Source organism: Macrobrachium nipponense, chromosome 2 (assembly GCF_015104395.2).
Source record: "Macrobrachium nipponense isolate FS-2020 chromosome 2, ASM1510439v2, whole genome shotgun sequence".
NCBI classification, from domain to species: domain Eukaryota; kingdom Metazoa; phylum Arthropoda; class Malacostraca; order Decapoda; family Palaemonidae; genus Macrobrachium; species Macrobrachium nipponense.
The window spans coordinates 155,147,053-155,171,729 of record NC_087201.1 but is presented as its reverse complement, the minus strand read 5'-3'; the positions used below and the strand labels follow the sequence as shown (position 1 = coordinate 155,171,729).

At 40.5% G+C, this 24,677-nt stretch overlaps 1 protein-coding gene across 3 annotated transcripts in view; it reads left to right on the top strand.

The window, feature by feature from the left end:
• The window catches only part of LOC135221053 (VWFA and cache domain-containing protein 1-like), a 96,274-nt gene that overhangs the window by 18,511 nt on the left and 53,086 nt on the right, over positions 1–24,677 (top strand). For all 3 annotated transcript variants that reach the window (XM_064258793.1, XM_064258794.1, XM_064258795.1), the window contains exons 8-17: positions 99–248; positions 4,069–4,239; positions 4,383–4,607; positions 6,430–6,666; positions 8,608–8,760; positions 11,217–11,395; positions 12,643–12,844; positions 14,396–14,639; positions 22,052–22,241; positions 22,597–22,726. In XM_064258793.1, coding sequence (XP_064114863.1) covers positions 99–248; positions 4,069–4,239; positions 4,383–4,607; positions 6,430–6,666; positions 8,608–8,760; positions 11,217–11,395; positions 12,643–12,844; positions 14,396–14,639; positions 22,052–22,241; positions 22,597–22,726 — 1,881 coding nt within the window. The remainder of the gene's footprint in view (positions 1–98; positions 249–4,068; positions 4,240–4,382; positions 4,608–6,429; positions 6,667–8,607; positions 8,761–11,216; positions 11,396–12,642; positions 12,845–14,395; positions 14,640–22,051; positions 22,242–22,596; positions 22,727–24,677) is intronic.

Sequence of the window (24,677 nt, the reverse complement as noted above, 5' to 3'; positions counted from 1 at the left end):
ATATTACAATAATTATTAAATGAATGAAATAAAGAACACCCTAGTTGACAGTGCATTTTTAAGACATAATCTTTGGTATTCATTTGTTTCCTTTGAAGGTACAAGCATTGGCTCCGATTGTGGACAATCATCACGGCACAGGCACGTCTATGAGGCTACTTTGAGGCCAAAAGGCCGAAACATTGTCTTGTTGTTTGACCTTGGAGGAACTCTTTCTCCAAGGCTACTGATCACTGCCAAAGCTATAGGTATGTTGTAATGCTGCTGTCTTGTTTGCACACTCATTTACATAATCACATTATAAAGTGACTCAAGAATACATAGTTTTTCACATACGAAACAAACCTTCGGTCTTAACATTAGGATAAATCTTCTAATGCCAGCTGGAAAACAGATAAAATTGATAAAAATTGCGTACATTAGGAACTATTAGCATCAATGCTTGATCACTAGCTATGTGGGAGCTTCCACAATCCCTTCGGCATCTTGTGATCGCGTCGGTTATTTTCTTACCGCCTTTAAGAGATGATGTGTTTTGCTCTGTCGTTTCAAAGCCGGTTTAGTTTGCCTGCTTTTTCATTTTTTTCTGTGTTTCAGTGTGTGTGTTTTCCGTAGGATTGTACAAATATCGGGATATTATTGATCCTTTTAACTCCCTAGGTAAAGTCTCTTCAGGATCTCGCAAGAAACAGAGGAAATGCCCAGATATTGGTGGGCTCCCTTGTTCGAGATTCTTAACATCGGTGCTCACAAATCCACATCCAACATGTAGTAGGTGCTGAGAAAATGTATGTAGTACAATTATTAATCCTTGTTCCGTTTGTTGTTCTTAGGTTGATGGAACAATGGAAAAGGTTTTATGAGAATGGTCAGTGAAAGAGGAAGGAGACAACGCCATCTTTGGATGATGAATAGCCTTCAGTTTCTTTTGTTCTGTCTAATTGTGATGCTGATCCATGTTTCTCCATCTATGTTAGATGCTTCCCATACCCCGTTGGGTTCATCCCAATGATATGTTTTTGAATGCATCAGGAGAGATTTTGGGTGGTTTTGTGTCTAATCTAATTATGCTCCTTTGGGAATGTGGGAAACATCGCCGTCTTTGTCTTATGTTTCAGCTACGGATATGCAGAGGACAAAGGGTATGTGAACGGCTTTGTGCCTATCATGGGTATCAACCCTGGATGGCCTGTTGACTTACTACATGGCCGCTCTCTATGAGGGTCCCTTCTCCCCGTGGTCTCCACTGTATGGGGTTGAACACCATGACATCTGTAGCGATGCATGTGATACCAACTCCACAGTATTTTGGGTCTCATTTTGCAGTTCTTGCAGGGCTACCAGCAGCAGCCTCACATTTTCCATCAAATGCGATGACCTAACAGCCAGGACCCTCAAAGACGTCACAATCCAATATGGTGACCGTCATGATGTCACAGCCTCCTTTCACCTTTGCGTCTTCGGTGCCGGCAAATACAACTCTGCTTTCTAATTCGGTGGCACGCACATTTATGGAGAAATTGCAAGCGTTAAAAGAAAAAATTGATAAGACATACAAGAAGAAAAGACATAAGTCTTCTTCTTCTTCTACCTCTTCGAGTTTGGTTTCATCGCAGGCTTCAATGACGTCGATGCATGCTCCAGTCAAACTTAGAATAAGGGACTTCTTGGATGATCCTAGTGCCAAGAGAAGAATAATTTCTTTTTCATCTTCGACCCATGACTGACACATCCCTGTAAAAAGGAAAGCACAAAAAGTAGTTGCGGTGACAAAATGAAGAATGACAGCTGTCATTCTAATACGTCGTCAAGCCCAAAGAAATTGACGGATGTTGGGGTGGAAGCCTCTTTGAGTCTGGTTGTAGGAGTGACAGAAAAAGCTTTTGGAGATTCTTTAAGAGTGTTTCAAGTGTCTGCAGTGGGAGTTCTTCATGCAAAGACTGGTGGTCAGGTTCCAGTTTCTTCTTTATGGCTGTTCAAGATGAGGAGAAGGGATGACAGTGCTCCAATTAAGAGAACAAATGTTACAGTGTTGGAGGATTCTCCTTTGAACGATGGAGTGTGCTCTTCTAATAGGCCAGGCAATAGAGAAGGTGGGATTCTACTTTTGGGCCAGAAGATCAAGGTATAGATCTCCAACAGCCACAGTTTATGGCAGGGAAATGTTGTTAACAATGCACGCAATGCTTAATGAGAACCATCAGCCTTGGGGGATAGGAGGTTTTTCAAGAACTAGCCAGGATCGGCTGTCGTATAACTCAGGTGCCATGCCCGTAGGATTTAGAGGCCATGAATTTCACAGACGTGTGTCTGGTCATTGGGAGGTGTGGGAGAGATTTCGAGCGGAGCAGTGAGTAGTGGATGTGCTCAGAGTCGGCTATCTGATCCCATTCAATTTCATTCCACCCCTAGCCCGTTATTACCCCTTTCTTACACTCCTGGGTCTCAGAAATTCCTTATTCTGCAAGGGCAAGTGAGGAAAATGATGGAGAAGAGATCTGTAGAGCAAGTAGTGCCTCCTTCAAGTGGATTGTACAGCCGTATTTTCTTTGTTCCCAAGGCCAACAGCAATTGGAGGATGGTTATAGATCTGTCAACTTTAAATCTTTTTGTCAGGAAGATGAAATTCGAAATGGAGACCCCAAGGACAGTTATAGCAGCTATCATGGATGAAGATTTTATGCTGACAATAGACTAGAAGGATGCATACTTCCAGATTCCAGTCCATCATTCTTCCAGGAAGTTTCTTCGATTCAGTCATGCAGAGAAGGTGTTTCAATTCAGGGTTCTGTGTTTCAGATTGACAATGTCTCCTCAAGTGTTTACAATAGTAGTATTCTCACTCGTGTTGACATGGGCTCATGCTCAGGGGATCAGGTTAAAAAGGTACTTAGATGATTGGCTGGTAATAGCAAAGTCCAGAGGAAAGTTACTTTGGGACAGAAACCTTCTCCTGTTCTGTCATAGCCTAGGCATTGTGATAAATCGGGAGAAGTTGAATTTGGATCCCAGTCAGAAGAGTGTGTATTTGGGGATGATTATAGGCACAATAAAGGCCAAAGCTTTTCCATCAGATCAGAGGGTAGAAAGATGCAAAGAAGTGGTGAATTCCTTTCTGTCAAGGGAAACGATGAGTGAAGCAGTGGCGAGTAGTTGTGGGAATTTTAAATTTGCTAGAGAAGCTGGTTCCTCACAGGAGGTTACACCTTTGGTCTTTACAATGGAGGATGAAGGATAATCTACACTTGGTAACCAAAACTCCTTCATCCTCCATTGTAAAGACAGAGGGTGTAACCTCTCATGAGGAACCAGCTTCTCTAGCAAATTTAAAATTTCCAGAACTACTTGCCAGTTTTTTATTTATACCATAATTTGTGACTAAGACACAGAATTTTAAAAAGAACATAAACAAATACGTAAGTTTGTGCCATAAAACCAGTGTCATAGTGTAAGGAGCATTTGATGATGAAATTATTTGATCAGTTGGCATAATGAAAAAATTTTATTTAAAAGCAATAACATAGTGGTTAGAAGATTGTAGAAAGGGGAGATGTAACATTTTTCATTCAAGAAGACATATTCATAAATTGAATGATTTGTAAAAAAAATTTTTTGGAGTTCTGTATTTAGGGTTGAAATTAATTTTGCCACCCCTGATGCTGCTGTGTGATTGGTTTTGTGTAAAGGTGGGTTTAAGACACGTTTGTGGTATGGCTCTGTTGACATTTAATATACTTTTATAGATAACGTATTGCAATAAGTAAGATAAAGGAAAGGGTTTGTACGAACAAAGTTGCAAGATAAAAGGACAACAACACCCCAGTAGTAGTATCTTGCCTATATGATAATGTAACCACTCAATTGTGTGCTAAAGTAGTGGATGAAAAACTGATTGGCATAGATGGAAGTAAAGAAGCATGCAAATTAATCCATTAAATCTATGGTAAATGTTAATCATGCAGTTCCTTCTGTCTTCATGCAGGCATATTTTTATTCTTCTTGTACTTAAATTATATATAAGGTCATAAATCACTTTTCTTTAATAAATCATTTGCTTTATCTTTGCAGGTCACCAAATTATTTCTACTCTCACATCAAAGGATCACATTGCAATATTGGGTGTCGCAAACACAATATCCATGCCTTCTGCCCCCTGTATGAGAACTAGTCTGGTACTTGCAACACATGATGTCAGGCAAACTGTCAGGCATTTCATTGACTATATTGAGATAAAAGATGGTAAGATTTTGCTGTTTATCAAGGAACTAAATGACATTTTAACAATAAGGCATAGGTGAAACATAAGGTTTTCCATTTCATGAGTACTTTAAATTGTTTAAAGAAATTGTGCGAATTTCAGTTTTGAATTTTTTTCATTTCAGAACCTACTAACCACACTTTGGGTTTGACAACTGCCCTTGATGTAATAAGTAATTGGTCTTCAGAGTTGTCTTCTACAGATGCATCGGTGCTACTTGTTTATGTTAGTCAAGGAGTGTTAGGAGCCCAAGAGAAAATTCGAACAATTTTAAGAAATGTGGCAAATAAGTTGCAAGCTATTACATCCCAGGTTGTCATCAGTGCCTTTGGGCTTGGGCTTATATATGGTAAGTACTATATATTTTTTGTCGTTCTATCTTCTTTTGTCATGAGCATTAAAATTCTAACATTGATGTAAACTACCAGTGATTTACTGAAGGGTATTCATAACTAAGGCTGAGCCACTTCAGCTTTGAGTGAGGCTGTAACTTCTCATTCTCTTTCTCATGCTGATGCTGCTAAAAGGCAGATATAGTTATCAAAGTTGCACTTTGTAATGCAATTTCTTTCTTTATGTTGTGATATGTATAAATTGAGTGATTATGTTTGATTTACTAATGTAATTCTTTTACTACTGGTGAGATTCTCTTATGTGTTTTATATGCTAGTGACACCCTCACTTGTGTTGACAATGCATACACTATGGTTTAATTGCTTTCAGTATGTATAACTTCAGAGTATGTTTTGTGTTCTTTTGTCTGGATGTTTACATGTGCTGTTAGAATTGACTAACTTTTTATTTAACTTTCCACTTAAATACCTTATAAGTCTTCATCATTCAAGTGGAAAACTGGGTAGCATTATTAGAGTCATTAATTAGTGATAAATTCTTGAACCTGTGAATGTATGAGTTTACTAATATAGAAATACTTGAATAAGAAATGAAAACTGTTCAAGATGCATAATATGTGCCGTTTATATTAACGTACAAGTACAAGTTTTGTTAAAACTGAGTAATATTAAATGCTTTTTAAAGTAAATGTTTGGTAACATGCATTGAAGGTGATTAAATATTTATACAAACAATCAGCTGGGTAACTACGTAGTTGTAATGCCTAGTTTACCCACTAAATTTCCAGATGGTTGAGTATGGAATAAATGTATAAAAGCAGAAAATCATACATGTACACATATAAATCCAATCTTGCCCTCTGCCAATTCCACAAGGTGCTCCTAAAGACCCTGGGTCTATTGGATCATGTATTTATACAGGATTATCCAAAAATCTGTAATGCTTTATACATTTCCACCAGTTTTGTGGTGAGTTAAATGTTTTCAAGGAACTCTTGTCACAATGTGTGTTTAGCAAATGTAACATATTAAAGTTATTTTTTGTGAAGCCTTCTGAAATTGTAGAGCTTTTGATATTCACAAAAATGTAAACAAGTATGTATATTTCTCCAAGCCTTGAAACCTAATACATAATGCAGACTTACTATAGAGCAGTTTCACAAAACTGCTCAGCTAAATTTCAAAACACTGTAGGCTAGATTTGTTTGATGGTAGATTACCAAGCTGTAGCAAATGAGTTGGTATCCCCATGTCTTTGTGTGATAGCTCACCCCTATTTAGTAACCTCTTGCGGTACCCCATTGGTACCTCTTTGAAAAGGCTCTCTTTCTCTACCAATAGTAGGTATAACATTTGTAAAATACCAGTTTGCACTTTAGTCATCATTAGATTCACACACACCCCACTCAGATACTCATGAATTAAGCACAAGGCTACTTTGGGTATCAGCACCAAAACAGAAAAATCTTTGCATGCAAGAATGCAGAATCTGGTTAACACACAAATAACGCTATCACAGTGTGTATCTTCATACACACAAACAACTGTTTGCAAGTGCGGCTGGGAATAGTGGCAAAGGCAGGCCTCAAGTGTGAGAAGTGCAGGAATACTCCATACATGAAAGACATATGGGTCATATATCTCGTAAAAATAAAGATTATGTAAATTTTTGTATTTTTGTAATTTTTCAGTGATATTGACAAAGGACTTAAAAGGGATTTTGACGTAGGAAAAATCTATTTCTGGGCTCTGAAGTTTTTCCATTTTTTTTTATTTTGTAGATTGAGTGTAACATGAATTTTTTTTATTATATGGCAGGTGAGCCGTCCTTACACAAACAGTTTTTAGAAGCTATAGCACACCAGGAGTTTGATAAATACCATATCAAAGCGACAAAAGTCCCGAAGATGGGGAGAGTTGTAGAGTTTGACTCAACTTTAAGTGTTGGACCAATAATCAACAATTTTTACGATGCTGTGCATGAACCTCAAGACTACAAATCAAATTCCCAAGCTCTTGTTATTTCTGAACCATATTGGGATGAGGACAGTAGAGGTAAGTGTTTTCTTTAGATATGTGATATAATTTTATAGCTAACATTCTAACTGTAAGTAAATTAGAGCTTTCTGTCTCAGCAGGAATATTCCTTTGACTTTTCAAGAAAACTGTAGTATATTTACCATTTTTGGCTTGCAACTGTAGACATTTTTCACTGGTTTTTTACATCTTGTCAAGCATTACGGTAGTATTCGTTACTAGTTAAATTGCTTCTACTCCTATTAGAATTATTTATGTTGTTATTGAAGAATATAAATGAAATGCAGGAAAATAAAGAACTTTGGAAAGCAGAATTATAAAAACAGAAGATGATCAGCATAGCAGAAGAACAGAGCAATATAACTCAGGTTAAAAATAAAATTATTAGGAAGAAACAACATAAGAAGAATGATAATAATAGCAGGAAGGAAAAGAATAATACGATATATGTGATATAGTAATATATACTTGACAGTAATATATACTTGACTGTACTAAGAACACGTTTACTTACATAAAAGGGGGGCAAAGTTGACTTAAATTCTCTGAAAATATGAGGACCAGGATGTAAGATGAAATAATAGCATGAGGCCTGTATTGAGCTCACCATAACTACCCTGTACAATCACAACACAGTCAAACTCCATATAGGCAAATATTATTTTGATATTATACGATGTTGAATAAAGTAAGACTGCTAAAATGCTATGGCAGTCCCCGGTTATCAGCGGTCTCGGTTAATGGCGATCTAGTTTTATGGAGCTTGTCAAGCACCATAAAATCGGTGATTTATGGCGCCATTACAGGCCAAGTTTCGGTTATCGGCATCATAAGGTGCTGGTAATAGTTACAGTGCCATAACATACTTAACAGAGGCACCAATAACTGAAACTTGGCTCCATAAGCACTAAATCTCCAAGTTTCGGTTAATGGCAGTTTTCGGTTATCAGCACCCCACCGAGAACGGAACCCCAAATTCTTTTGGGAGATAAAACCTTATATCTTTAAATTTGTTCTTATATAAGATTTATTTTTAGAATATCCTAAATTCACATTTAAATGATGTTTTGATTATTGCATTAGCCCCTAATGGTATTCAAATGCTAATATCTAAAAGTATTGAAGATAACAGAAAAATTCTTTTGGCAGATAAAGCCTTACATCTTTGAATTTCTTCCCATGTAAGATTTATTTTTAAAATATCATAAATTAAAATTAAAATTATGTTTTAATTATTGTATTAGGCCCTAATGCTCTTCAAATGCTAATAGTATCTCCAAAAGTATTGAAGATAAAAGAAAAATGCTTTCGGCAGATAAAACCTTACACCTTTAAATTTCATCCCATATATTCATTTTTGAAATATCATAAATTCACATTTAAATGATGTTTTAATTATGCATTATAATTTCCTCAAAATTGATGATTCCAGCACCAAATTCAATAGTGTTCTCGAATATTAGGCTAGTTAAACTATCTTCTCCCCTCTGCTATAAAGAATAATTTCACATTGTGTTGTTTGGCATATTATTAGCAGTTTGATGCTGAAAGACTATTTGAAATGCAGTTATCTATAACATGTATGAAGCAGAAAGTTCCTAGATACCTAGTTGTCCCTTTCATAGTTTAACATGAAGCTTTGCAAGTTATTGCCTTTAGGGGGCCCTGCTGGTTTTAGATAATACAAAATTTGTATGTTACAAAAGAAAAATCCATCTGTAATGATAGGAGCATTTTCTTAATTTTTGTTGTTTACATAGAAAATTTCAGTAATAATGATAGGGTACTATTATAAATTTAGTTTAGTTATGGTCACTGTTTTTATGATCATACCATTTGGTTTAATAATATAGTGTAAAGATTGCATTGAACTTAACATTTTTGATATGTAGTCATAGAATAGTTTCACATTTATAATGTCTAATCATAGAATAATTTTATTTCTTTAACATCTTTTAGGTATGATTGTATCTCTAACCCAGAGTATTCAGACAAGTGAAGGGACTCTTTTAGGCATAATCGGTATTGATGTTCCTCTGGCTAGTCTTCTTGAAGAGGTCACACACTATAGTTCACCTGCTCAGTCATATGCTTTTGCTATTGATTCCAAGGGTAAGTACCACCTGTTTATGATTGCAAACTTCTGGTTAGGGTGTTGGATTGTAATTCATGTTATGATGAATGATTTATTATTATTTATTCTTGGTAGCACATTTCAAATGAGGCTTACTTAACAGTAGATTGCTGTGAGCTAGTTTAATAGGGAGAGATAGAGATAAGATGAAGGAAGAACCTGTCAATAAAATAAAAGCATGGAAACTGAAGAGTGAAGAAATTAGAAAGTTATATAAAAAAAAAGTTACCACAAATGGAGCATTTGAAAGTTATCTGTGGAAATAACTAAAAGAAGGCATACAAAAGGCAGCATACCTAGAAGTTTGCTGGGTAACATCAGTGATTGGTTCTGGAGACAGAAAGAGATGGTGGTTGCATGAGAAATGAAGCTGCCTTCAGCCTCAGTTGGGACATAGTCTTCAAGCTTTTGCAGAACAGACAGGGAAGAGATGAGAGTTGTAGACTAGTAAAGGCTGGTGATAAGGGCTAAGAAGTAGGAGGAATGAAATCAGAATCTCAGTATAGTAGGGAAAATGTTCTGGATAGCAAAAGTGCTTGAGGGGCAAAGTATACAATAGGTAAAGTGGACCTATTAAAGCAAGAACACGGGAAACCTTGAGTCCCCGGGCACATATGTTGGCGAGGCCAAGAAAACACAGAGGAAGCCTTAATAACACAAGCACACACACAGACAAGCAAAAGAAAGAAAACGGACAAACAACCAGGATGACAGAGAGAAAGCAACCATGTCGCTCACCCAGGTGGTTAAGAAAAAGACTAAATGCGATGGCATGGGTGCGAGGTCTTTGACCAGTTTTCACCTGATATATGCACGCGTTGCCAGATTCCTTGTGTTTTAATCTCCGATTGTTTAACCAGATCCAGCTAGGTGCTAGAAAAAGATCCTATTGTTAAGACAGAAGGTTTGTAGCTATGAAAAATACAAATTGTCTTAGAAAATTTGTCATATTTGGGTATGAACTCCATGTGCCATAAACTTCCACATTATTAGCTATATGCTACAAACATAGCAGTCAGTTGTCATGGTTGAGGTTTGTTTGATTTTTACTCTTAAGAACAGATTTGACCTCAACAGAAACAAGTTAAAAATGCTCCAAAGTATCTTCAGGGCAATTGAGTTTTCTGTACAGTGTATAATGCTGTATGAGTTGCGGCCCATGAAACTTTCAGCCATGGCCTGGTGGTAGCCTGTGTCGTCAGTGTACCTCATGTGGTGCACTATAGATTACTTGAAGTTCTTTGCAGCATCCCTTCAGCCCCCAGCTGCAACCCCTTTCATTCCTTTTACTGTACCTATGTTCATATTCTCTTTCTTCCCCTCTTGCTATCCTTCCTCTCCTAACAAGTGTTTCCAAGTGCAATGACGAGGTTTTCCTCCTGTGACACCTTTCAAACTTTCATACTGTCAGTTTCAGCACTGAATGACCTCATAGGTCCCAGCACTTGGCCTTTGGCCTAGTCTTATATTTTTCTTCTATAGCATTGCTAAATGCACGATCTTGGCTAACTTTAACCTTAGATGAAATAAAAGCTACTGAGGCTAGAGGGCTACAATTTGGATGTTTGATGATTGGAGGGTGGATGATCAACAAACCAATTTGCAGCCCTCTAGCCTCATTAGTTTTTTTAATATCTGCGGGTGTGCAGAAAAAGCGCAGATGGACAGAAAAAACCATCTCGGTAGTTTCGTTTACAGAAAACTAAAATGTACCTTAGACATAATTAATTCTTATATATCTTAATACATGAATAAGTTAAGTATATCTTAGTTTAACTGGACCACTGAGCTGATTAACAGCTCTCCTAGGGCTGGCCCGAAGGATTAGATATTTTTACGTGGCTAGGAACCAATTGGTCACCTAGCAACAGGACCTACAGCTTATTGTGGAATCCGAACCACATTATATCGAGAAATGAATTCCTATCACCAGAGATAAATTCCTCTGATTCCGTGTTGGCCAAGCCAAGAATCGAACTCCGGACCACCGGATTAGTAGCCAAGCACGAAAACCACTCGTCCAACGAGGAACTTAATACATGAATAGATAATGTCTTATTTATCAAGATGTTATTCTAAAAGACATGGTTTTGAATCCTGGTATTTGCACATGATGCAAGAATAGTCTATGGTGATTTCTTCCATGTAACGCTTCTGATTTATTTTATACATATTTGTTCCAACTCACCAGGAGCAGTTGACAATCGTTGCATAATGAAGGAAGAAGTTCAACTAGTAAGAGAATTCTCACTAGAGGGAATGACTTAAGATCTCCTTTATCCTGAATGAATCTGCTTTTAGCCAATTTACACCTTCTTAGTCATTACAACATTGGTAATCCTAGGCTTGTATTTGTTAAACAGAATTATTTTAAATTTTATATCATCAGAGATATTTGTATGTGGACATTAATGTATTTATTTTCTACTTCTAGGGAATGTTTTGAGCCATCCTAGACTTGGCCGTCCAGAGAGATGGTCATTACCTTTAATTCCTACAGATGTTGTGCTACTTGAACAAGCACCAGGTTTTCATATTGTCAGAGATGAGCTTGTTAATCTCTCCTCAGGTCACAGATTCACTACACAAAATTTATATGACCAAATTGGAGAGGTAAGTAGAAATGAAGATATCCTTATGAATATCCATCCCCATGAAATATTTCACATATTAAGCTTATTTTACTCCATATCATCTATGAATTGTCAGCAATCCTACACTACTAGTGTATAAAAATCCAATATTTTCCTTTTAGGGAACAAGCATAGTATTGGTTGGAAGTGTAACTGCCAGTCTAGAGACACTATTGTAGTAGTATAGTTTTAACTCACAGACAGGTCATCAACACTGCTAGTGAAACCACAGTAAAACAGTCGCTAGAAAACCTGGAGAAAAGAGGTGTCAGCAAGGAGATTGAAAATTCCTAGGAAAGGGAAGATTAAGGAGTCATTGTCAGTAGTTGCTTACAACCTTTTAAACAGTGTAGAGTTTGGAGTTTGGAAAAAAAAGTCCATTAAATGTTAAGTTTATTATCAGGAATATTGAGACAATAATACCAACATCATATAATGCAAATTACACCCCACTTACTTACAAGGAAAGACTACAGTTTAGTGCAACAACCTACTTATATATATCAGTCAGGAAACCCTGGACATCAGAGGAGGCTAGAATACCCCAATTATACTTTGTAAAAGTGTCATTTACTGGATTTGCCGGTGTATTAGATGCACTATTTTTTATATCATAATAAGCCTGCTATGATTTAAAAGTATATGAAATAGCACATCAGGTTCCACTCCTATTCGATCTGTGGCCGATTGAATATAGAGATGGCCAGACAAATCAGAGGCCACAGGTTTAAATCCCTGGAGATTTGTCTTTATGCTGTACAGTTTGCTAAATCAAGTTAATAAACACTGCATTCATATTAGCTATGTGCACACTGATGAAAAGTATTGTATGTTTATAGACTGTTAGAAAATTATTTGATAAAACAAGTTTTATGGTGGTATGCAATAGTACATACCTGATATAAGACTGGTCAGGAAGAGTTTGGTGTGGATAGTTTTCCCTGATGAATACCCAATACTACCCTGTACATAATAGGAAATGACTTAATGGGATGTTATATTTATATAATGTTGATGCTAATCTGTCCGTCCTCACTGTTTCACATTAGGGGTGAATTTTGTTTTTCTGATTTTGAGTTTTGAAAATATATACTACTGCATTGTAGTTTTAACTTTGTAGATGATCAGAGATTTTTTTTCTGCAATGGCAGCCTTTCAGTTGTTCAGAAATTTTCATGCTTACATTTATATCAGTGCTAAATCATTAATCAAATATATTATACACAGAGTGAACTTCATTTTTGGTGGTGCCGTTCATTATCGTCTGGCTGGGTGTTTGTTGTTGTATGGCGTAATTCGGGTATGCCTCACAAAAGGTTGAGTAGAAATGTCCCACCTCTGCCACCCTCTGCTCTCTTTCATCGACTTGATCTTCTCTCTCCAAGTGAGGCTCGTGTTTGTCGGCATTTTAATCAAATGGCTACTCTTGGTAAGTGCAAGTTTAATAAAGATTTTAATTCTGGGGACTTGGAAAGAATATTCTTTATAATGCATCGTGACGTAATTCATGTTGGTAGATTATAGAAACAGCATGTGTCCATGCATTGTACAAACCTCTTATTTTACGTAAGTGTAAAGGTATAGAAAAAGGCATAGTTAGTCAGTTGATTGTATGAGTCAATTAGTTTATGGCTGCTGTTGATGTGCAACTTTCTTGTTGGCATACTGGAGCTGCATATATTTATTTCCAATGCTGCAAATTATTTTTGAACAATGTTTTTCATGCTGTTGTGTACTTACCTATTTATCAGGATTTGTTACAATTAAAATAGTTCAGATTGCTAAATTGTATGTCTGAAATGATTTTTTTGTTTGTCTATTGTTGGCTCTTTTGTTATCCCTTTAATCAGAGCATATGGAGGCCTTATCTGTCCATATTAGAAGTATTATATATTTTCATATATGGGATACATCTTTTGCCACTCTTCTTAGTAGTATTGAATCTCAAGGCAGTGTCTTTAATCAGTGACCTTCCCCTTACCTCTTTCGATCTCCCTCTCTGCCACAAGCATTGTCACTGATTAGTTTAGTTATAGACACTATTGTTGGCTGTTGTGTATGAGACGTAAAGATGTCCCCTCAACTCTTAGCCGGCTTCCTGTTGCTCATTGCAGTGACTTCTTTCCTCATACCTAGGAGCTTTGGGAGTATTTTTCCCCCTGTTCTCTATATTCTCTCATTTTCAAAGTGTAAGTGTATTTTCATATAGAGCAAGGCTCATCTTTGTTATTGATCTTTCCATTTCACTGGTCTTTAAAATTTATTGGAATTCATTCAAGATAAATTCATTGTTGGCAGTCAGTAGTATAGTTCACTTTATAAATCAGAGGCATCTTGCAGCACTAATCAGCCTGTGCACTTGGAGTGTAACCTGTGCTTAACATTGCTTATATATATTGAATAGTACGTACTATATGTTTAAGGACCCAGTATTGTCAAGACTTGGAGCATCAGGTTATTATAACTTACAATCTCACACTGACAAGCAGTCACTATGATGAAGTGAATACAATATGATGGTCAGGCATGAAAATATTTCATGTAGATTACTAATTCAGTTTGCCTCAGCATACAAAATCAGTTTACACTAATCTCAGTTTGTCTAAATCTATTCAATTCCTTTATAACAATTTTTTGGACTTGCTCTACAATGGCTTTATGGAGGATTCCCCATCTCTATAAGAGGCAAATGTAAAGTGAGGTTACCTTACGTACTTGCAAATTAAACCACTAAGGATATGAGTTAAATTAAGAATTTAATCGGAAGTACATTAGTAAAGCAGTTTTATATGTGTAATGCTTTTTAGAAATTATAATTTTGTTTATACATTTAGCAGACAAATTATTGATATAGATAAGATGTGGACATTAGCCTGTAATGAAAAGATAGGTATGAAGAAATAATTCAGGATGATGTTTGCACATTTGATGCCAGCACCATTCAAAGCATGTGATGTAATATTTATCTTTAAAATTTCAGATGGTAGTACAGTCTTCCTCGCTGAAGGTGCCTATATTTCACCCTTGAGTCAGGTTGCAGTTGGTCCTGAGACTCAAGGTGTGGTGCAGAGTATCACAGCTTATCTGAGCGATGGCACCCAGCTAATTGCTAATCCTGGCCTAAGACTAGGAGTCCGAACAGATGCATCAGCTCTATATCATATTACAGATTTCTGGAAGAAACAGTTCCAGAATAGTGACCTGAGTAAATACATTATTAGAAGGTAAGCTTGAAAACATGAAGATTAAAATCAGTAAGAAATAAATAAATGCTACAGACACACAAGCGGATTTACCTCAATGAGAAATGAAACTCTGGGTTTTGATCATGACTGATTTAATCTAAAGTTTCAAGACGTCATAAAACTAAAGGTGAAACTGATCAGGATTTATACCCAGTTTTTCATGTTTCCCTGTGATACTTCTGCATATATGTACACATGATCTACATTCTTAAGTGATTCGAAGCATAGATACATTTATGCTGAATACAAATATAGCAACATAAGTTAGAGATGTTAAGACAGTGGTGCTTAATACTTCAAAGTAGCATGGGAAAGTATCATGGCCACCTAGTTACTTGAGAGTTAGCATCAGTATTACTTCTGAAGTGACTTTTCTATTTGGAACCAAATAGCATTTTACATATTTTTAAGGTACGTATTTTAGCTGTGAAAGTTTATGATGTTACTGAAGACACTAGCTAAATAAAAAAAGGTAAAGTACTCTATTATTTTTAGATTGTGGGCGGTTTTCATTTACATCCTCTTTAAAAAAATTCCAATTTCATACATTCAACTTACCTGTCAGATATATACTACTTAGCTATCGACTCCGTCGTCCCCGACAGAAATTCAAATTTCGCGGCACTCGCTACAGGTAGGTCAGGTGATCTACCGCCCCGCTCTGGGTGGCAGGACTAGGAACCATTCCCGTTTTCTATCAGATTTTCTCTGTGGCCGGTGGTGTCAGCATTGTTGTTACTACCTCCTGACTGGAATTCTTTTTTCAACGCTTTTGATCATCTTTCGACTGATTTTTGGTGACGTACTTGGATCGTTGTTTGGCATTCGCTATCGTGGAATTGTTTTTGGACTTTGCTTTGGATTTTTCTTGAATATGTCTGACTCTAGTGTTAGTTTCAGAGTGTGTGTGAATGAGGGCTGTAAGGTGAGGATTCCGAAGGCTTCGGTAGATCCTCACACTGCATGCCGTGGATGTAGAGTAGTTGAGTGTTCGATTGAGAACACATGTAATGAGTGTGAAAGACTGAGTGCTCAAGAATGGAAGAATCTAACTTCTTACTTGAAGAAGTTAGAGAAAGATAGAGAGAGGAAGGCGGTTTACAAAAGCCGTACTAAATCTAGATCTCGTGAACTTCTATCTAGTTCTGTAGCTGCTTCTTCTTATAATTATTCTCATTCTTTATCAGCCCGATCACAGGTTGCTAACCCCTCTGATTCTGCTTCGGAAATTGCAGAACTCAGAGCTTCCCTTCAAAAAATGCAGGAAAAAATGGCAGCATTGGAAGGTAAGCAGAGTGAATGTGATTTTTCGAGTGATATAAGTGTCCCCAGTGTGGTGGAGGGGACGTCTGGTCGTCTCTGCGACGCTCCCAGGCCTAGACCGCTTCCAAGCTCCCTGGCCCAGAGGAGAAGGAAAGTCGAAAGCCTTACGGAGGTCGTGGAGAATACCCAACGATCAGGCGTCCCTTCGGCAGAATCTGTTACGTCTCAGACTGCCAGGGACCGCTATAGGAAAAGCGTCCTACGAGAGTGCTTTTCGTCTTCAGGTTCTCCTTCTCCGAAAAGAGGATGGAAGGAGTCGAAGCTTTCCCGTCCGCTGAAGAGGAATTGGAAAGAGCCTGAATTCAACTCTAGCCCCAAGCGCTTCTCTGAAGAAGATGCGCCTTCGGTAGTAAAGAGGGCTAGGAAGGAGTTAGATCCATGGACGGTAAGGGAGCCTCGAGCGCCTTCCAGATCTCCCTCTCCTGCTTCGAATGAGGAGGAGTCCTCTACCAGGAAGATTTTGATAAATATGCAGGAAAAACTAGCGTCTTTGGTAGGAGTACTTTCCAAGGAGCCTGCTCGTAGAAAGGACGATAGGCTTCCTGTAAAAAGATCTGATACCGATCTCCTGTCAGGCGCAACGAGCCTTCCAGGGGAGTTGTCGCACAGGCGGCCATCTCTGGGGGGAGCGGAGCATCAGACAGGCGAGAAGTTGAAAAGGAAGTAACTCCTGCCAAGCGCCTGGCGCCAGCCAGAAGCCAGGCGCCAAGTAGGCGCCAGAGAACACCTGATAGTGAAGTTGATTTCGAAGTAATCACGGGAAGAGAAGAGTCTTTCGGGCGCAAAGAGCCTGATTATTCTCTAGATCGTTCGAGGCCCAGAACGCCAACCAAGCTCCAAGATCCAACTAGAGGAGAGGAAGCGCTTGATAGGAGCGATGCGCCTGCCAAGCGAAATGCGCCTACCAGGCGCCAGGAGTATTCGGAGCGCGATGCGCCTGCCAGGCTCCAGGAGTATTCGGAGCGCGATGCGCCTGCCAAGCGCCTGGAGGATTCGGAGCGCGATGCGCCTGCCAGGCGCCAGGAGTATTCCGAGTACGATGCGCCTCCCAGGTGCCAGGAGTATTCTGAGCAAGATACTCCTGCTAAGCGCCAGGCGCATTCTTTACAAGAAGAGCCTGACAACCGCCAGGAGTCGTCCAGGCGCCAAGCTCAAACTATCCAAGACTCTCCTAAGGATAGGCGTAGAGAGAGAATAACTCTTAGTCCCTCTCCTGTTAGAAGTGCTTCTTCTTCGGAGAGGAAGAAATCAAGGGAGGAGACAGACGAAAGAAGGGAGCCTATTCCTTCCGATCCTCTTAACTTAGAGGACATTTCGGAAGACGAGATTACAAATAAAGAAGGGCTTTCGAATTATAAAGTTCTTTCTTCTAGAAGAGTATGGAGATTCGTTGACTCCAGCTGCTCCTCCTTCTCCACGCTCGCTCTTTTCGAGCACGAAAGCGCACAAGTCTTCGTCCTTCCTGAAAATGAAACCGGCCATATCCATGAAGAGGGCCCTACAATCGCTTGACTCCTGGATCAAGACGAAAAAGGAGTTAGGAAGGACAGTATTTTGTATGCCTCCTGCCAAACTAACGGGTAGAAGAGGCATATGGTATGAGACAGGAGAGAATATGTGATTGTCTCTGCCCATTTCGGCCGAATCAGACTTCTTGAGTCTTGTAGACTCCTCGAGGAGACACGCCTTGAACTCGGCCAGAGCAACATGGGGTCTTTCGGAGATGGACCATCTCCTCAAGGGACTTTTCCACACCTTGGAAGTATTTAACTTCCTGGATTGGTCCCTTGGGGTTTTGGCTAAGAAGTCCCAGGAAACGGAACATCTTAACCCCGAAGCCTTGCATAGTATCTTGACATGCATTGATAAAGCTGTTCAAGATGGATTGGCGGAAGTCTGCTCCCTCTTTGGTGCGTGAATGCTAAAGAAGAGGGCGGTTTATAGTGCTTACCTCACTAAGGCCGTCTCTCCTTCGCAGAGGTCCGCTTTGTTGTTCGCTCCTCTCTCAGAACATTTATTCCCTTCTCAGTTGGTGAGAGACATTGCACATTCATTAACTGAGAAGGCCACTCAAGATCTCCTTAGGCAGTCTTCAAGGAAGAATAGACCTGTGGCCAATGAGGAAAAGAAAGGGGCTCGTCCAGCTCAGCAGCAGCCCTTTCGAGGAGGCCCTCCAGCTAGATCGATCACCAGAAGGAAGACAACAGAAAAAAGGGGAAGATCTTCCTTCCGACCCTTTAAGAAGGGAAAATGAAGAAACGATTCTCCAAACACCTGTAGGAGCCAGGTTGCAAGTCTTTGCGGAAGCCTGGGCAAACATAGGAACCGACTCTTGATCGATGTCGATCATCGAGAAGGGTTATTATATCCCATTCAATGACAGCCCTCCCCTGACAACAACACCGAGGGAACTGTCCGCCAGATACATGGACCCTGTACTGATGGATACTCTTCGTCAAATGGTAGAGCAGATGTGGGACAAAAGAGCAATCGAGCTGGTACTGGATCACAGCTCCCCGGGGTTTTACAATCGCCTGTTTCTAGTAGCGAAAGCTTTGGGGGGATGGAGACCAGTACTGGATGTAAGTGCGCTGAACAGATTCGTAGAAAAACAAAAGTTCAGCATGGAAATGTCTGCTTCAGCCTTGCAGCACTCCGTCAAGGAGATTGGATGGCGTCCCTAGACCTTCAAGACGCATATTTCCACATCCCGATTCATCATTCGTCGAGGAAGTACCTTCGTTTCATGTTGGAGGGAAGGATCTATCAGTTCAGGGCCCTGTGTTTCGGCCTGTCCACGGCTCCCCAAGTCTTCACAGACTTGATGAAAAATGTAGCAAGACACCTTCACTTGAAGGGGATAAACGTCTCCCTATACCTGGACGACTGGCTCATCAGGGCCAGGTCTCAAAAGCAGTGTTTGGAGGATCTTTCAATGACTTTGGAACTGACGAAGTCATTAGGATTGATCGTAAACCTCAAGAAATCTCAGATGATCCCCAGCCAGAACATGGTTTATCTGGGGATTCCGATGGATTCTCGGGGTTTTCGAGTATTTCCTTCTCTAGAGAGAATAAAGAAAGGTTGCACCACAGTATCCAGCTTCTTAGGGAAGGAGCGCAGTTCAGCGAGGGAATGGTTGAGCCTTCTGGGGACCCTTTCCTCGCTCGAACAGTTCTTTCCTCTAGGAAGACTGCATCTCCGTCCGCTACAGTTCTTCCTGAGAAGGAGTTGGAATTGGAAGACAGGACAGCTCTCAGATACTTTTCCAATCTCAACAGAAGTAAAGAATCAATTAAGGTGGTGGTTAACCCCTTTAGAAGAGAACAAAGGAGTGTCCCTGGAAGTACGGAACCCAAACCTGATATTGTTCTCAGACGCGTCGGAGACAGGTTGGGGTGCAACCTTAGGATCCAAAGAAGTGTCAGGCACCTGGTCGGAAGAGCAGGTGTCATGGCACATAAATTGCAAGGAGCTCTTAGCAATTCACCTAGCGTTAAAGAGCTTCGAACACATAGTCAGAGACGGAGTAGTGCAGATAAACTCCGACAATACCACCGCTCTGGTTTATGTGAGAAAACAAGGAGGAACTCACTCTCTCGCCCTATACGAACTGGCAAGAGATCTGCTGATTTGGGCAAATCAAAAGAATGTAACTCTCCTAACAAGGTTTGTCCAAGGGGAGAGGAACGTGAGAGCGGACAGACTGAGCAGGAGGTTCCAGGTCCTTCCAACAGAATGGACCCTCCACTCAGAAGTGTGTCAGAGTCTTTGGTCTCTTTGGGGGAAGCCTCAAATAGATTTGTTCGCCACGTTCCTCTCCAAGAGGATAGACACATTTTGCGCTCTAGTAGAAGATCCCAGAGCTTATGCAATAGATGCCTTTCTCCTGAACTGGTCAGGGCTAGATGTGTACACTTTTCCCTCATTCAAGATACTGGGGGAAGTAGAAAGTTTGTGGCCTCGAAGGGGACAAGAATGACTCTGATAGCCCCATATTGGCCATCCCGAATTTGGTTCACAGAGGTAATGGAGTGGACGGTGGACTTCCCCAGATCTCTTCCAAACAGGATAGATCTGCTCAAACAACCCCACTTCGAGAGGTACCATCAAAACCTACCCGCTCTTGCTCTGACTGCCTTTCGACTATCGAAAGACTTGTCAGAGCGAGAGGGTTTTCTCGCAAGGCGGCAAGCGCAATTGCCAGAGCCCGCAGATCATCTACTATGCGAGTGTACCAATCGAAGTGGGAGGTGTTCAGAAGTTGGTGTAGGTCGAAGAAGCTGTCCTCCTCCAATACCTCTGTGACCGAAATTGCGGATTTCCTTCTTTTCCTGAAGGAAAAATCGCATCTCTCTGTAACAACTATTAAGGGATACAGGAGCATGCTTTCGGCTGTATCCAGAAACAGAGGATTAGATTTGATAGATGATAAGGATTTAAACGATCTCATTCGTTCCTTCGAAACATCAAAATCAATAGAACCCAGAGTTCCGAGCTGGAATCTGGATGTGGTCCTGAAATTTCTGTCTTCTGAAAGGTTCGAACCACCTCACACTGCTTCCTTTTGAGATATCACAAGGAAGTGTCTGTTTCTGCTGTCTCTCGCTATGGCAAAAAGAGTCAGCGAGTTGCACGCCCTTGATCACGAGTTGGTTTCAAGGGAGACTCTGCGATTTGTTCGTTCTAGACTCTCTTTCTTGCTAAGAATGAGAATCCCTCAAATCCCTGGCCCAGGAGCTTCGAGGTAAAAGGCCTGACTAGTCTGGTAGGCAGAGAGGCAGAGAGGTCCCTCTGCCCGGTCAGAGCGCTTAAATTCTATCTGGACAGTAAGAAGCAGTTGGGGGGTTCGCAACACGGTCTATGGTGCTCGGTAAAGGACCCCAAAAGACCGATGTCTGAGAATGCCTTAGCCTTCTTTGTAAGAAGTGTGATTACCGAGGCGCATAAGAACTGCCCAGATGACTCTTTTAAACTATTAAGAGTAAGAGCTCATGAAGTAAGGGCAATCGCGACGTCTATTGCGTTCCAAAGAAATATATCTCTCAAGAATATTTTGGATGCAACTTATTGTAGTTGCAACTCAGTGTTTGCATCTCATTACTTGAAGGATGTGCGCGTTACGTATGAGAAACGTTTTTCTCTAGGTCCGTTTGTGTCAGCACAGACGGTTCTGGGTACTGAAGCGAGCACCGATCCTTAAATAAGTGTACGTAACCCTCTTGTCGGATGCATTCTTGGTTTCCTGTGCAGGGAAGTGTCAGATTTCGCACAGGCGGCCTTCACTTCTCTTCACTAGGAGATTGAGTGGTAACTGACTTTTAGAGGGGTACAAAATTTTTTTTTTGTACTTTCGTGTGTGTGTTTATCGAGTTTTTGGTTGTTTGCTAAGAGTTTGGGGATGGCTCTTGGCAATCTTAGAACTAACACGGGTGTTAGGAACGGGTGATCGGTATCGGTTGTGTGCTCCTTAAAGAAGGCGTGTTGTCATATAAGCAGATTAGCACCCATTGACAAATGCCAGTTAGGCTCTGCCGAGTAAGTGGACAAGACCGCATCGACAGACCCACAAGAACTCTTGGCCGCAGATCACTATTTCGCTAAGGCTCTTGAGGTGAAGCAGACTCCTAGGCAGTAGCCACGAAGTCTTCCACCTAATAAGGTAGGAACCAAGGTCTATAAATACCTACAACATATGTAGTTTACCTGTCTATTCAGTAGTTAGCTGTCTCTTGCCCTCCACCAAAGGGTGTCAATCAGCTAAGTATATATCTGACAGGTAAGTTGAATGTATGAAAATGATATTGTTATGATACAATAAAGTTTCATACATACTTACCTGGCAGATATATACGATTGATGACCCACCCAGCCTCCCCGCAGGAGACAGGTGGAAGTGAAAATCTGATAGAAAACGGGAATGGTTCCTAGTCCTACCTGTAGCGAGTGCCGCGAAATTTGAATTTCTGTCGGGGACGACGGAGTCGATAGCTAAGTATATATCTGCCAGGTAAGTATGTATGAAACTTTATTGTATCATAACAATATCATATTACTTTTTACTTTAGGTATGCAGCGGCTCCATCAGGTGTAACACTCATGTATCCGGGTACTCTGCTTGACCGATCGTATGACCCACGTGCTCAAGCATGGTATCTTGAAGCTGCATCTAATCCAGGGAAGGTTGTAGTATCTGCTCCATATCTTGATCCTGGTGGTGCTGGTCACATAGTCACAGTATCTCACACAGTCTACCAAGTTAGTATGAAATTTTGTTAACCTAAACTATAATAATAATAATAATTGCAATCATCTAAATAACATACTGGCCAGAAAACCATGAATACAGTTTTATCACGTTTTTCTAACTGGCTGTTTGTGTGACTTAATTTAACGTATTTTTCAAGCATAACTAAATTTTTATTCAGTCCTTCTTGTACTAGGCTAACCTTTACTTAGGCTTAAACACCTGTACATATTTTATTTTTATCGAAACACATATCATAGACAATGTTTCATTAGTAAACTTTTCCTCTCAATCCTTCTTATGTTCAGTAGATTATTCATGCTCATCCTTAAGCATGTTTGTTAGAAATTTTTTTATACATTCCAGGGGAGATCTGCTGCCATGCATTCACCTGCTGACCCAGTTGTAGCAGTGGTTGCGACAGATTTTACTCTGGGATTTTGGTACAAGCTTTTACTAGACCTAGAGCCAGCTTGTGGAGGTGACATTGATACTGGTAAATATGAAAGTTCTTTTTATCTATTGATTTATTCTGAGTGGACATCTTGTAGCTATTGGCCAAGTTATCACTCCATATCAGTAGGTAGGGAATTGTCCTGACTCTAGCTCTTATTCCTCTTTTAATCATTGTCACGTCACACAGCATGGTAAGCTGTGGGACTTGTTTTCTGTGCCACAAGAGGAGAGTAAGCACTTTTAGTTTGCTGTTAAGTCAGCCCTGCTGAATACAGTCAATATTTTGTTCCGACACGGCATACAAACCTTCGGTCCTTTTACAATAGGAAGGTACTAGCGGCAGCTGGATAGGTCGTAAGCTTTCGAACAAGGGGTTCGGTAGTTAACTGCTTGTCCGACAGGCGCGCGCGCGCGACTGGGAGGTAAACAAACCACTTTTGCTTTCGGCCTGCTGGCGTGTGGACGTGTATCATCGCTCTCTGCCCGCTTCATCGTCGTTTGCTTTCGCATGATTGTGTTTTTCTTTTTCTATGTATCTAGTGAAACTGAATTGTAAGTACAATCATTTCATTGAATTCAATTGTGAATTAAAGGATCTTGGTTCACAACGCCCTCCGATCACCCGAGTGCTGGGACTGAAGGGCGTAATTGCGGGAATTCATTTTCCCAGAATGATCCTCGTATTGTGTATGCTCGGTGCCGAGGGCGGGAGCGCTCGCTCCGAGCGTATATTGGGTTGGAAATGTGTAGATGAAAATCGTAAGTGCTCTTTTCATTTATATTTTTTTTTTGACCTGTATGCCCGTTGCCGAACGAATGCGCTCGGCACGGAAACTTATTCAGTATGAAAGTGGAATCGCAAGTACAGTATTCTTTTTCATTTTCATATATTTTTTTTTTATTGTAGCAATACTCATTTTGGATCAGTTTCCGAGCTTGCCCGGAGATTGATCCTTCCCCCTTTTTATTTTGAATGAAGTGAAATCGCAAGTGCAGTTCTTTTTCATTTTCATTTTTTTATTGAGATTGCATTGTTGACTGGGATCAATGTTCCGCTATTCACGGGAATTGATCCTTCCCCTTTTATTTGTATGAAGTGAAATCGCAAGCGCAGTAGTCTTTTCATTTTCATATATTTGTTGATTGCATCAATTCATTATGGATCAAGGTTTCCAGAAACCTTGATCCATAAAGGTAAGGAATGAAACCTTTCACCCTTGCGCTCGGTACCGAGGGCGCAAATGCGCTCGATCCGAGCCCTTATTCATTGTGAAGTGAATCGTTTTGCAAGATGCATTTTCATTTTGTTCCTTATTATTGATTGCATCAATATTATTTGGTTCAAGTTCCGCTCAGTCAGGGAATTGATCCTTATGCCTTGTATTCGTGCCGATGGCACGATTGCTCTAGGGCTCTTATTTTGTTGTTGGGTACATGGGTACTGTGCGGGGGTGGGGAACGAGACCCCCCCCGCTCAGTTCCCACAGATGGCTCTTCCCCTTGGGGGGGGGGGAGGTTATCGGCGTTCTTCTCCTCGCCCGATCCGTCGAGCGCGGGGGAGGGCGCTCGGTGCCCGATGTACAATTGTATTAGGGGTCTTCCACTCGTTCGGGAGGGATCAAACCCCCGCACGAGGGGATTTCCCCCCCATTAATCGCTACTACTATTATTTCCGCAGGTGCTACTGCCACGAGGGTGGACCTTGGTGAGGTATGGGCGTCCTTCCAATTGCAGAGCGTGCTGGTGTCCAGGGGCTGCGGTTCTATGTCTGGGCCTACTGCGGTCACCCATGGAGTGGTGACCACGCAACCAGGTGACGACGTCCCTCCTCACCTGGTGTACTCGCCTCACGTGGTAACAGTCTTGCCTACAGCCGCTGTGAAGTGCCGTTCGCCGTACCGAGAGGGGGGCGTGCCGCCGCCGCTCGTGGTTGCCGCGCTGCAGCGACCACACTTCCGCTGCCCTAGAACTCGCCCCTGGACCTGCCGCCG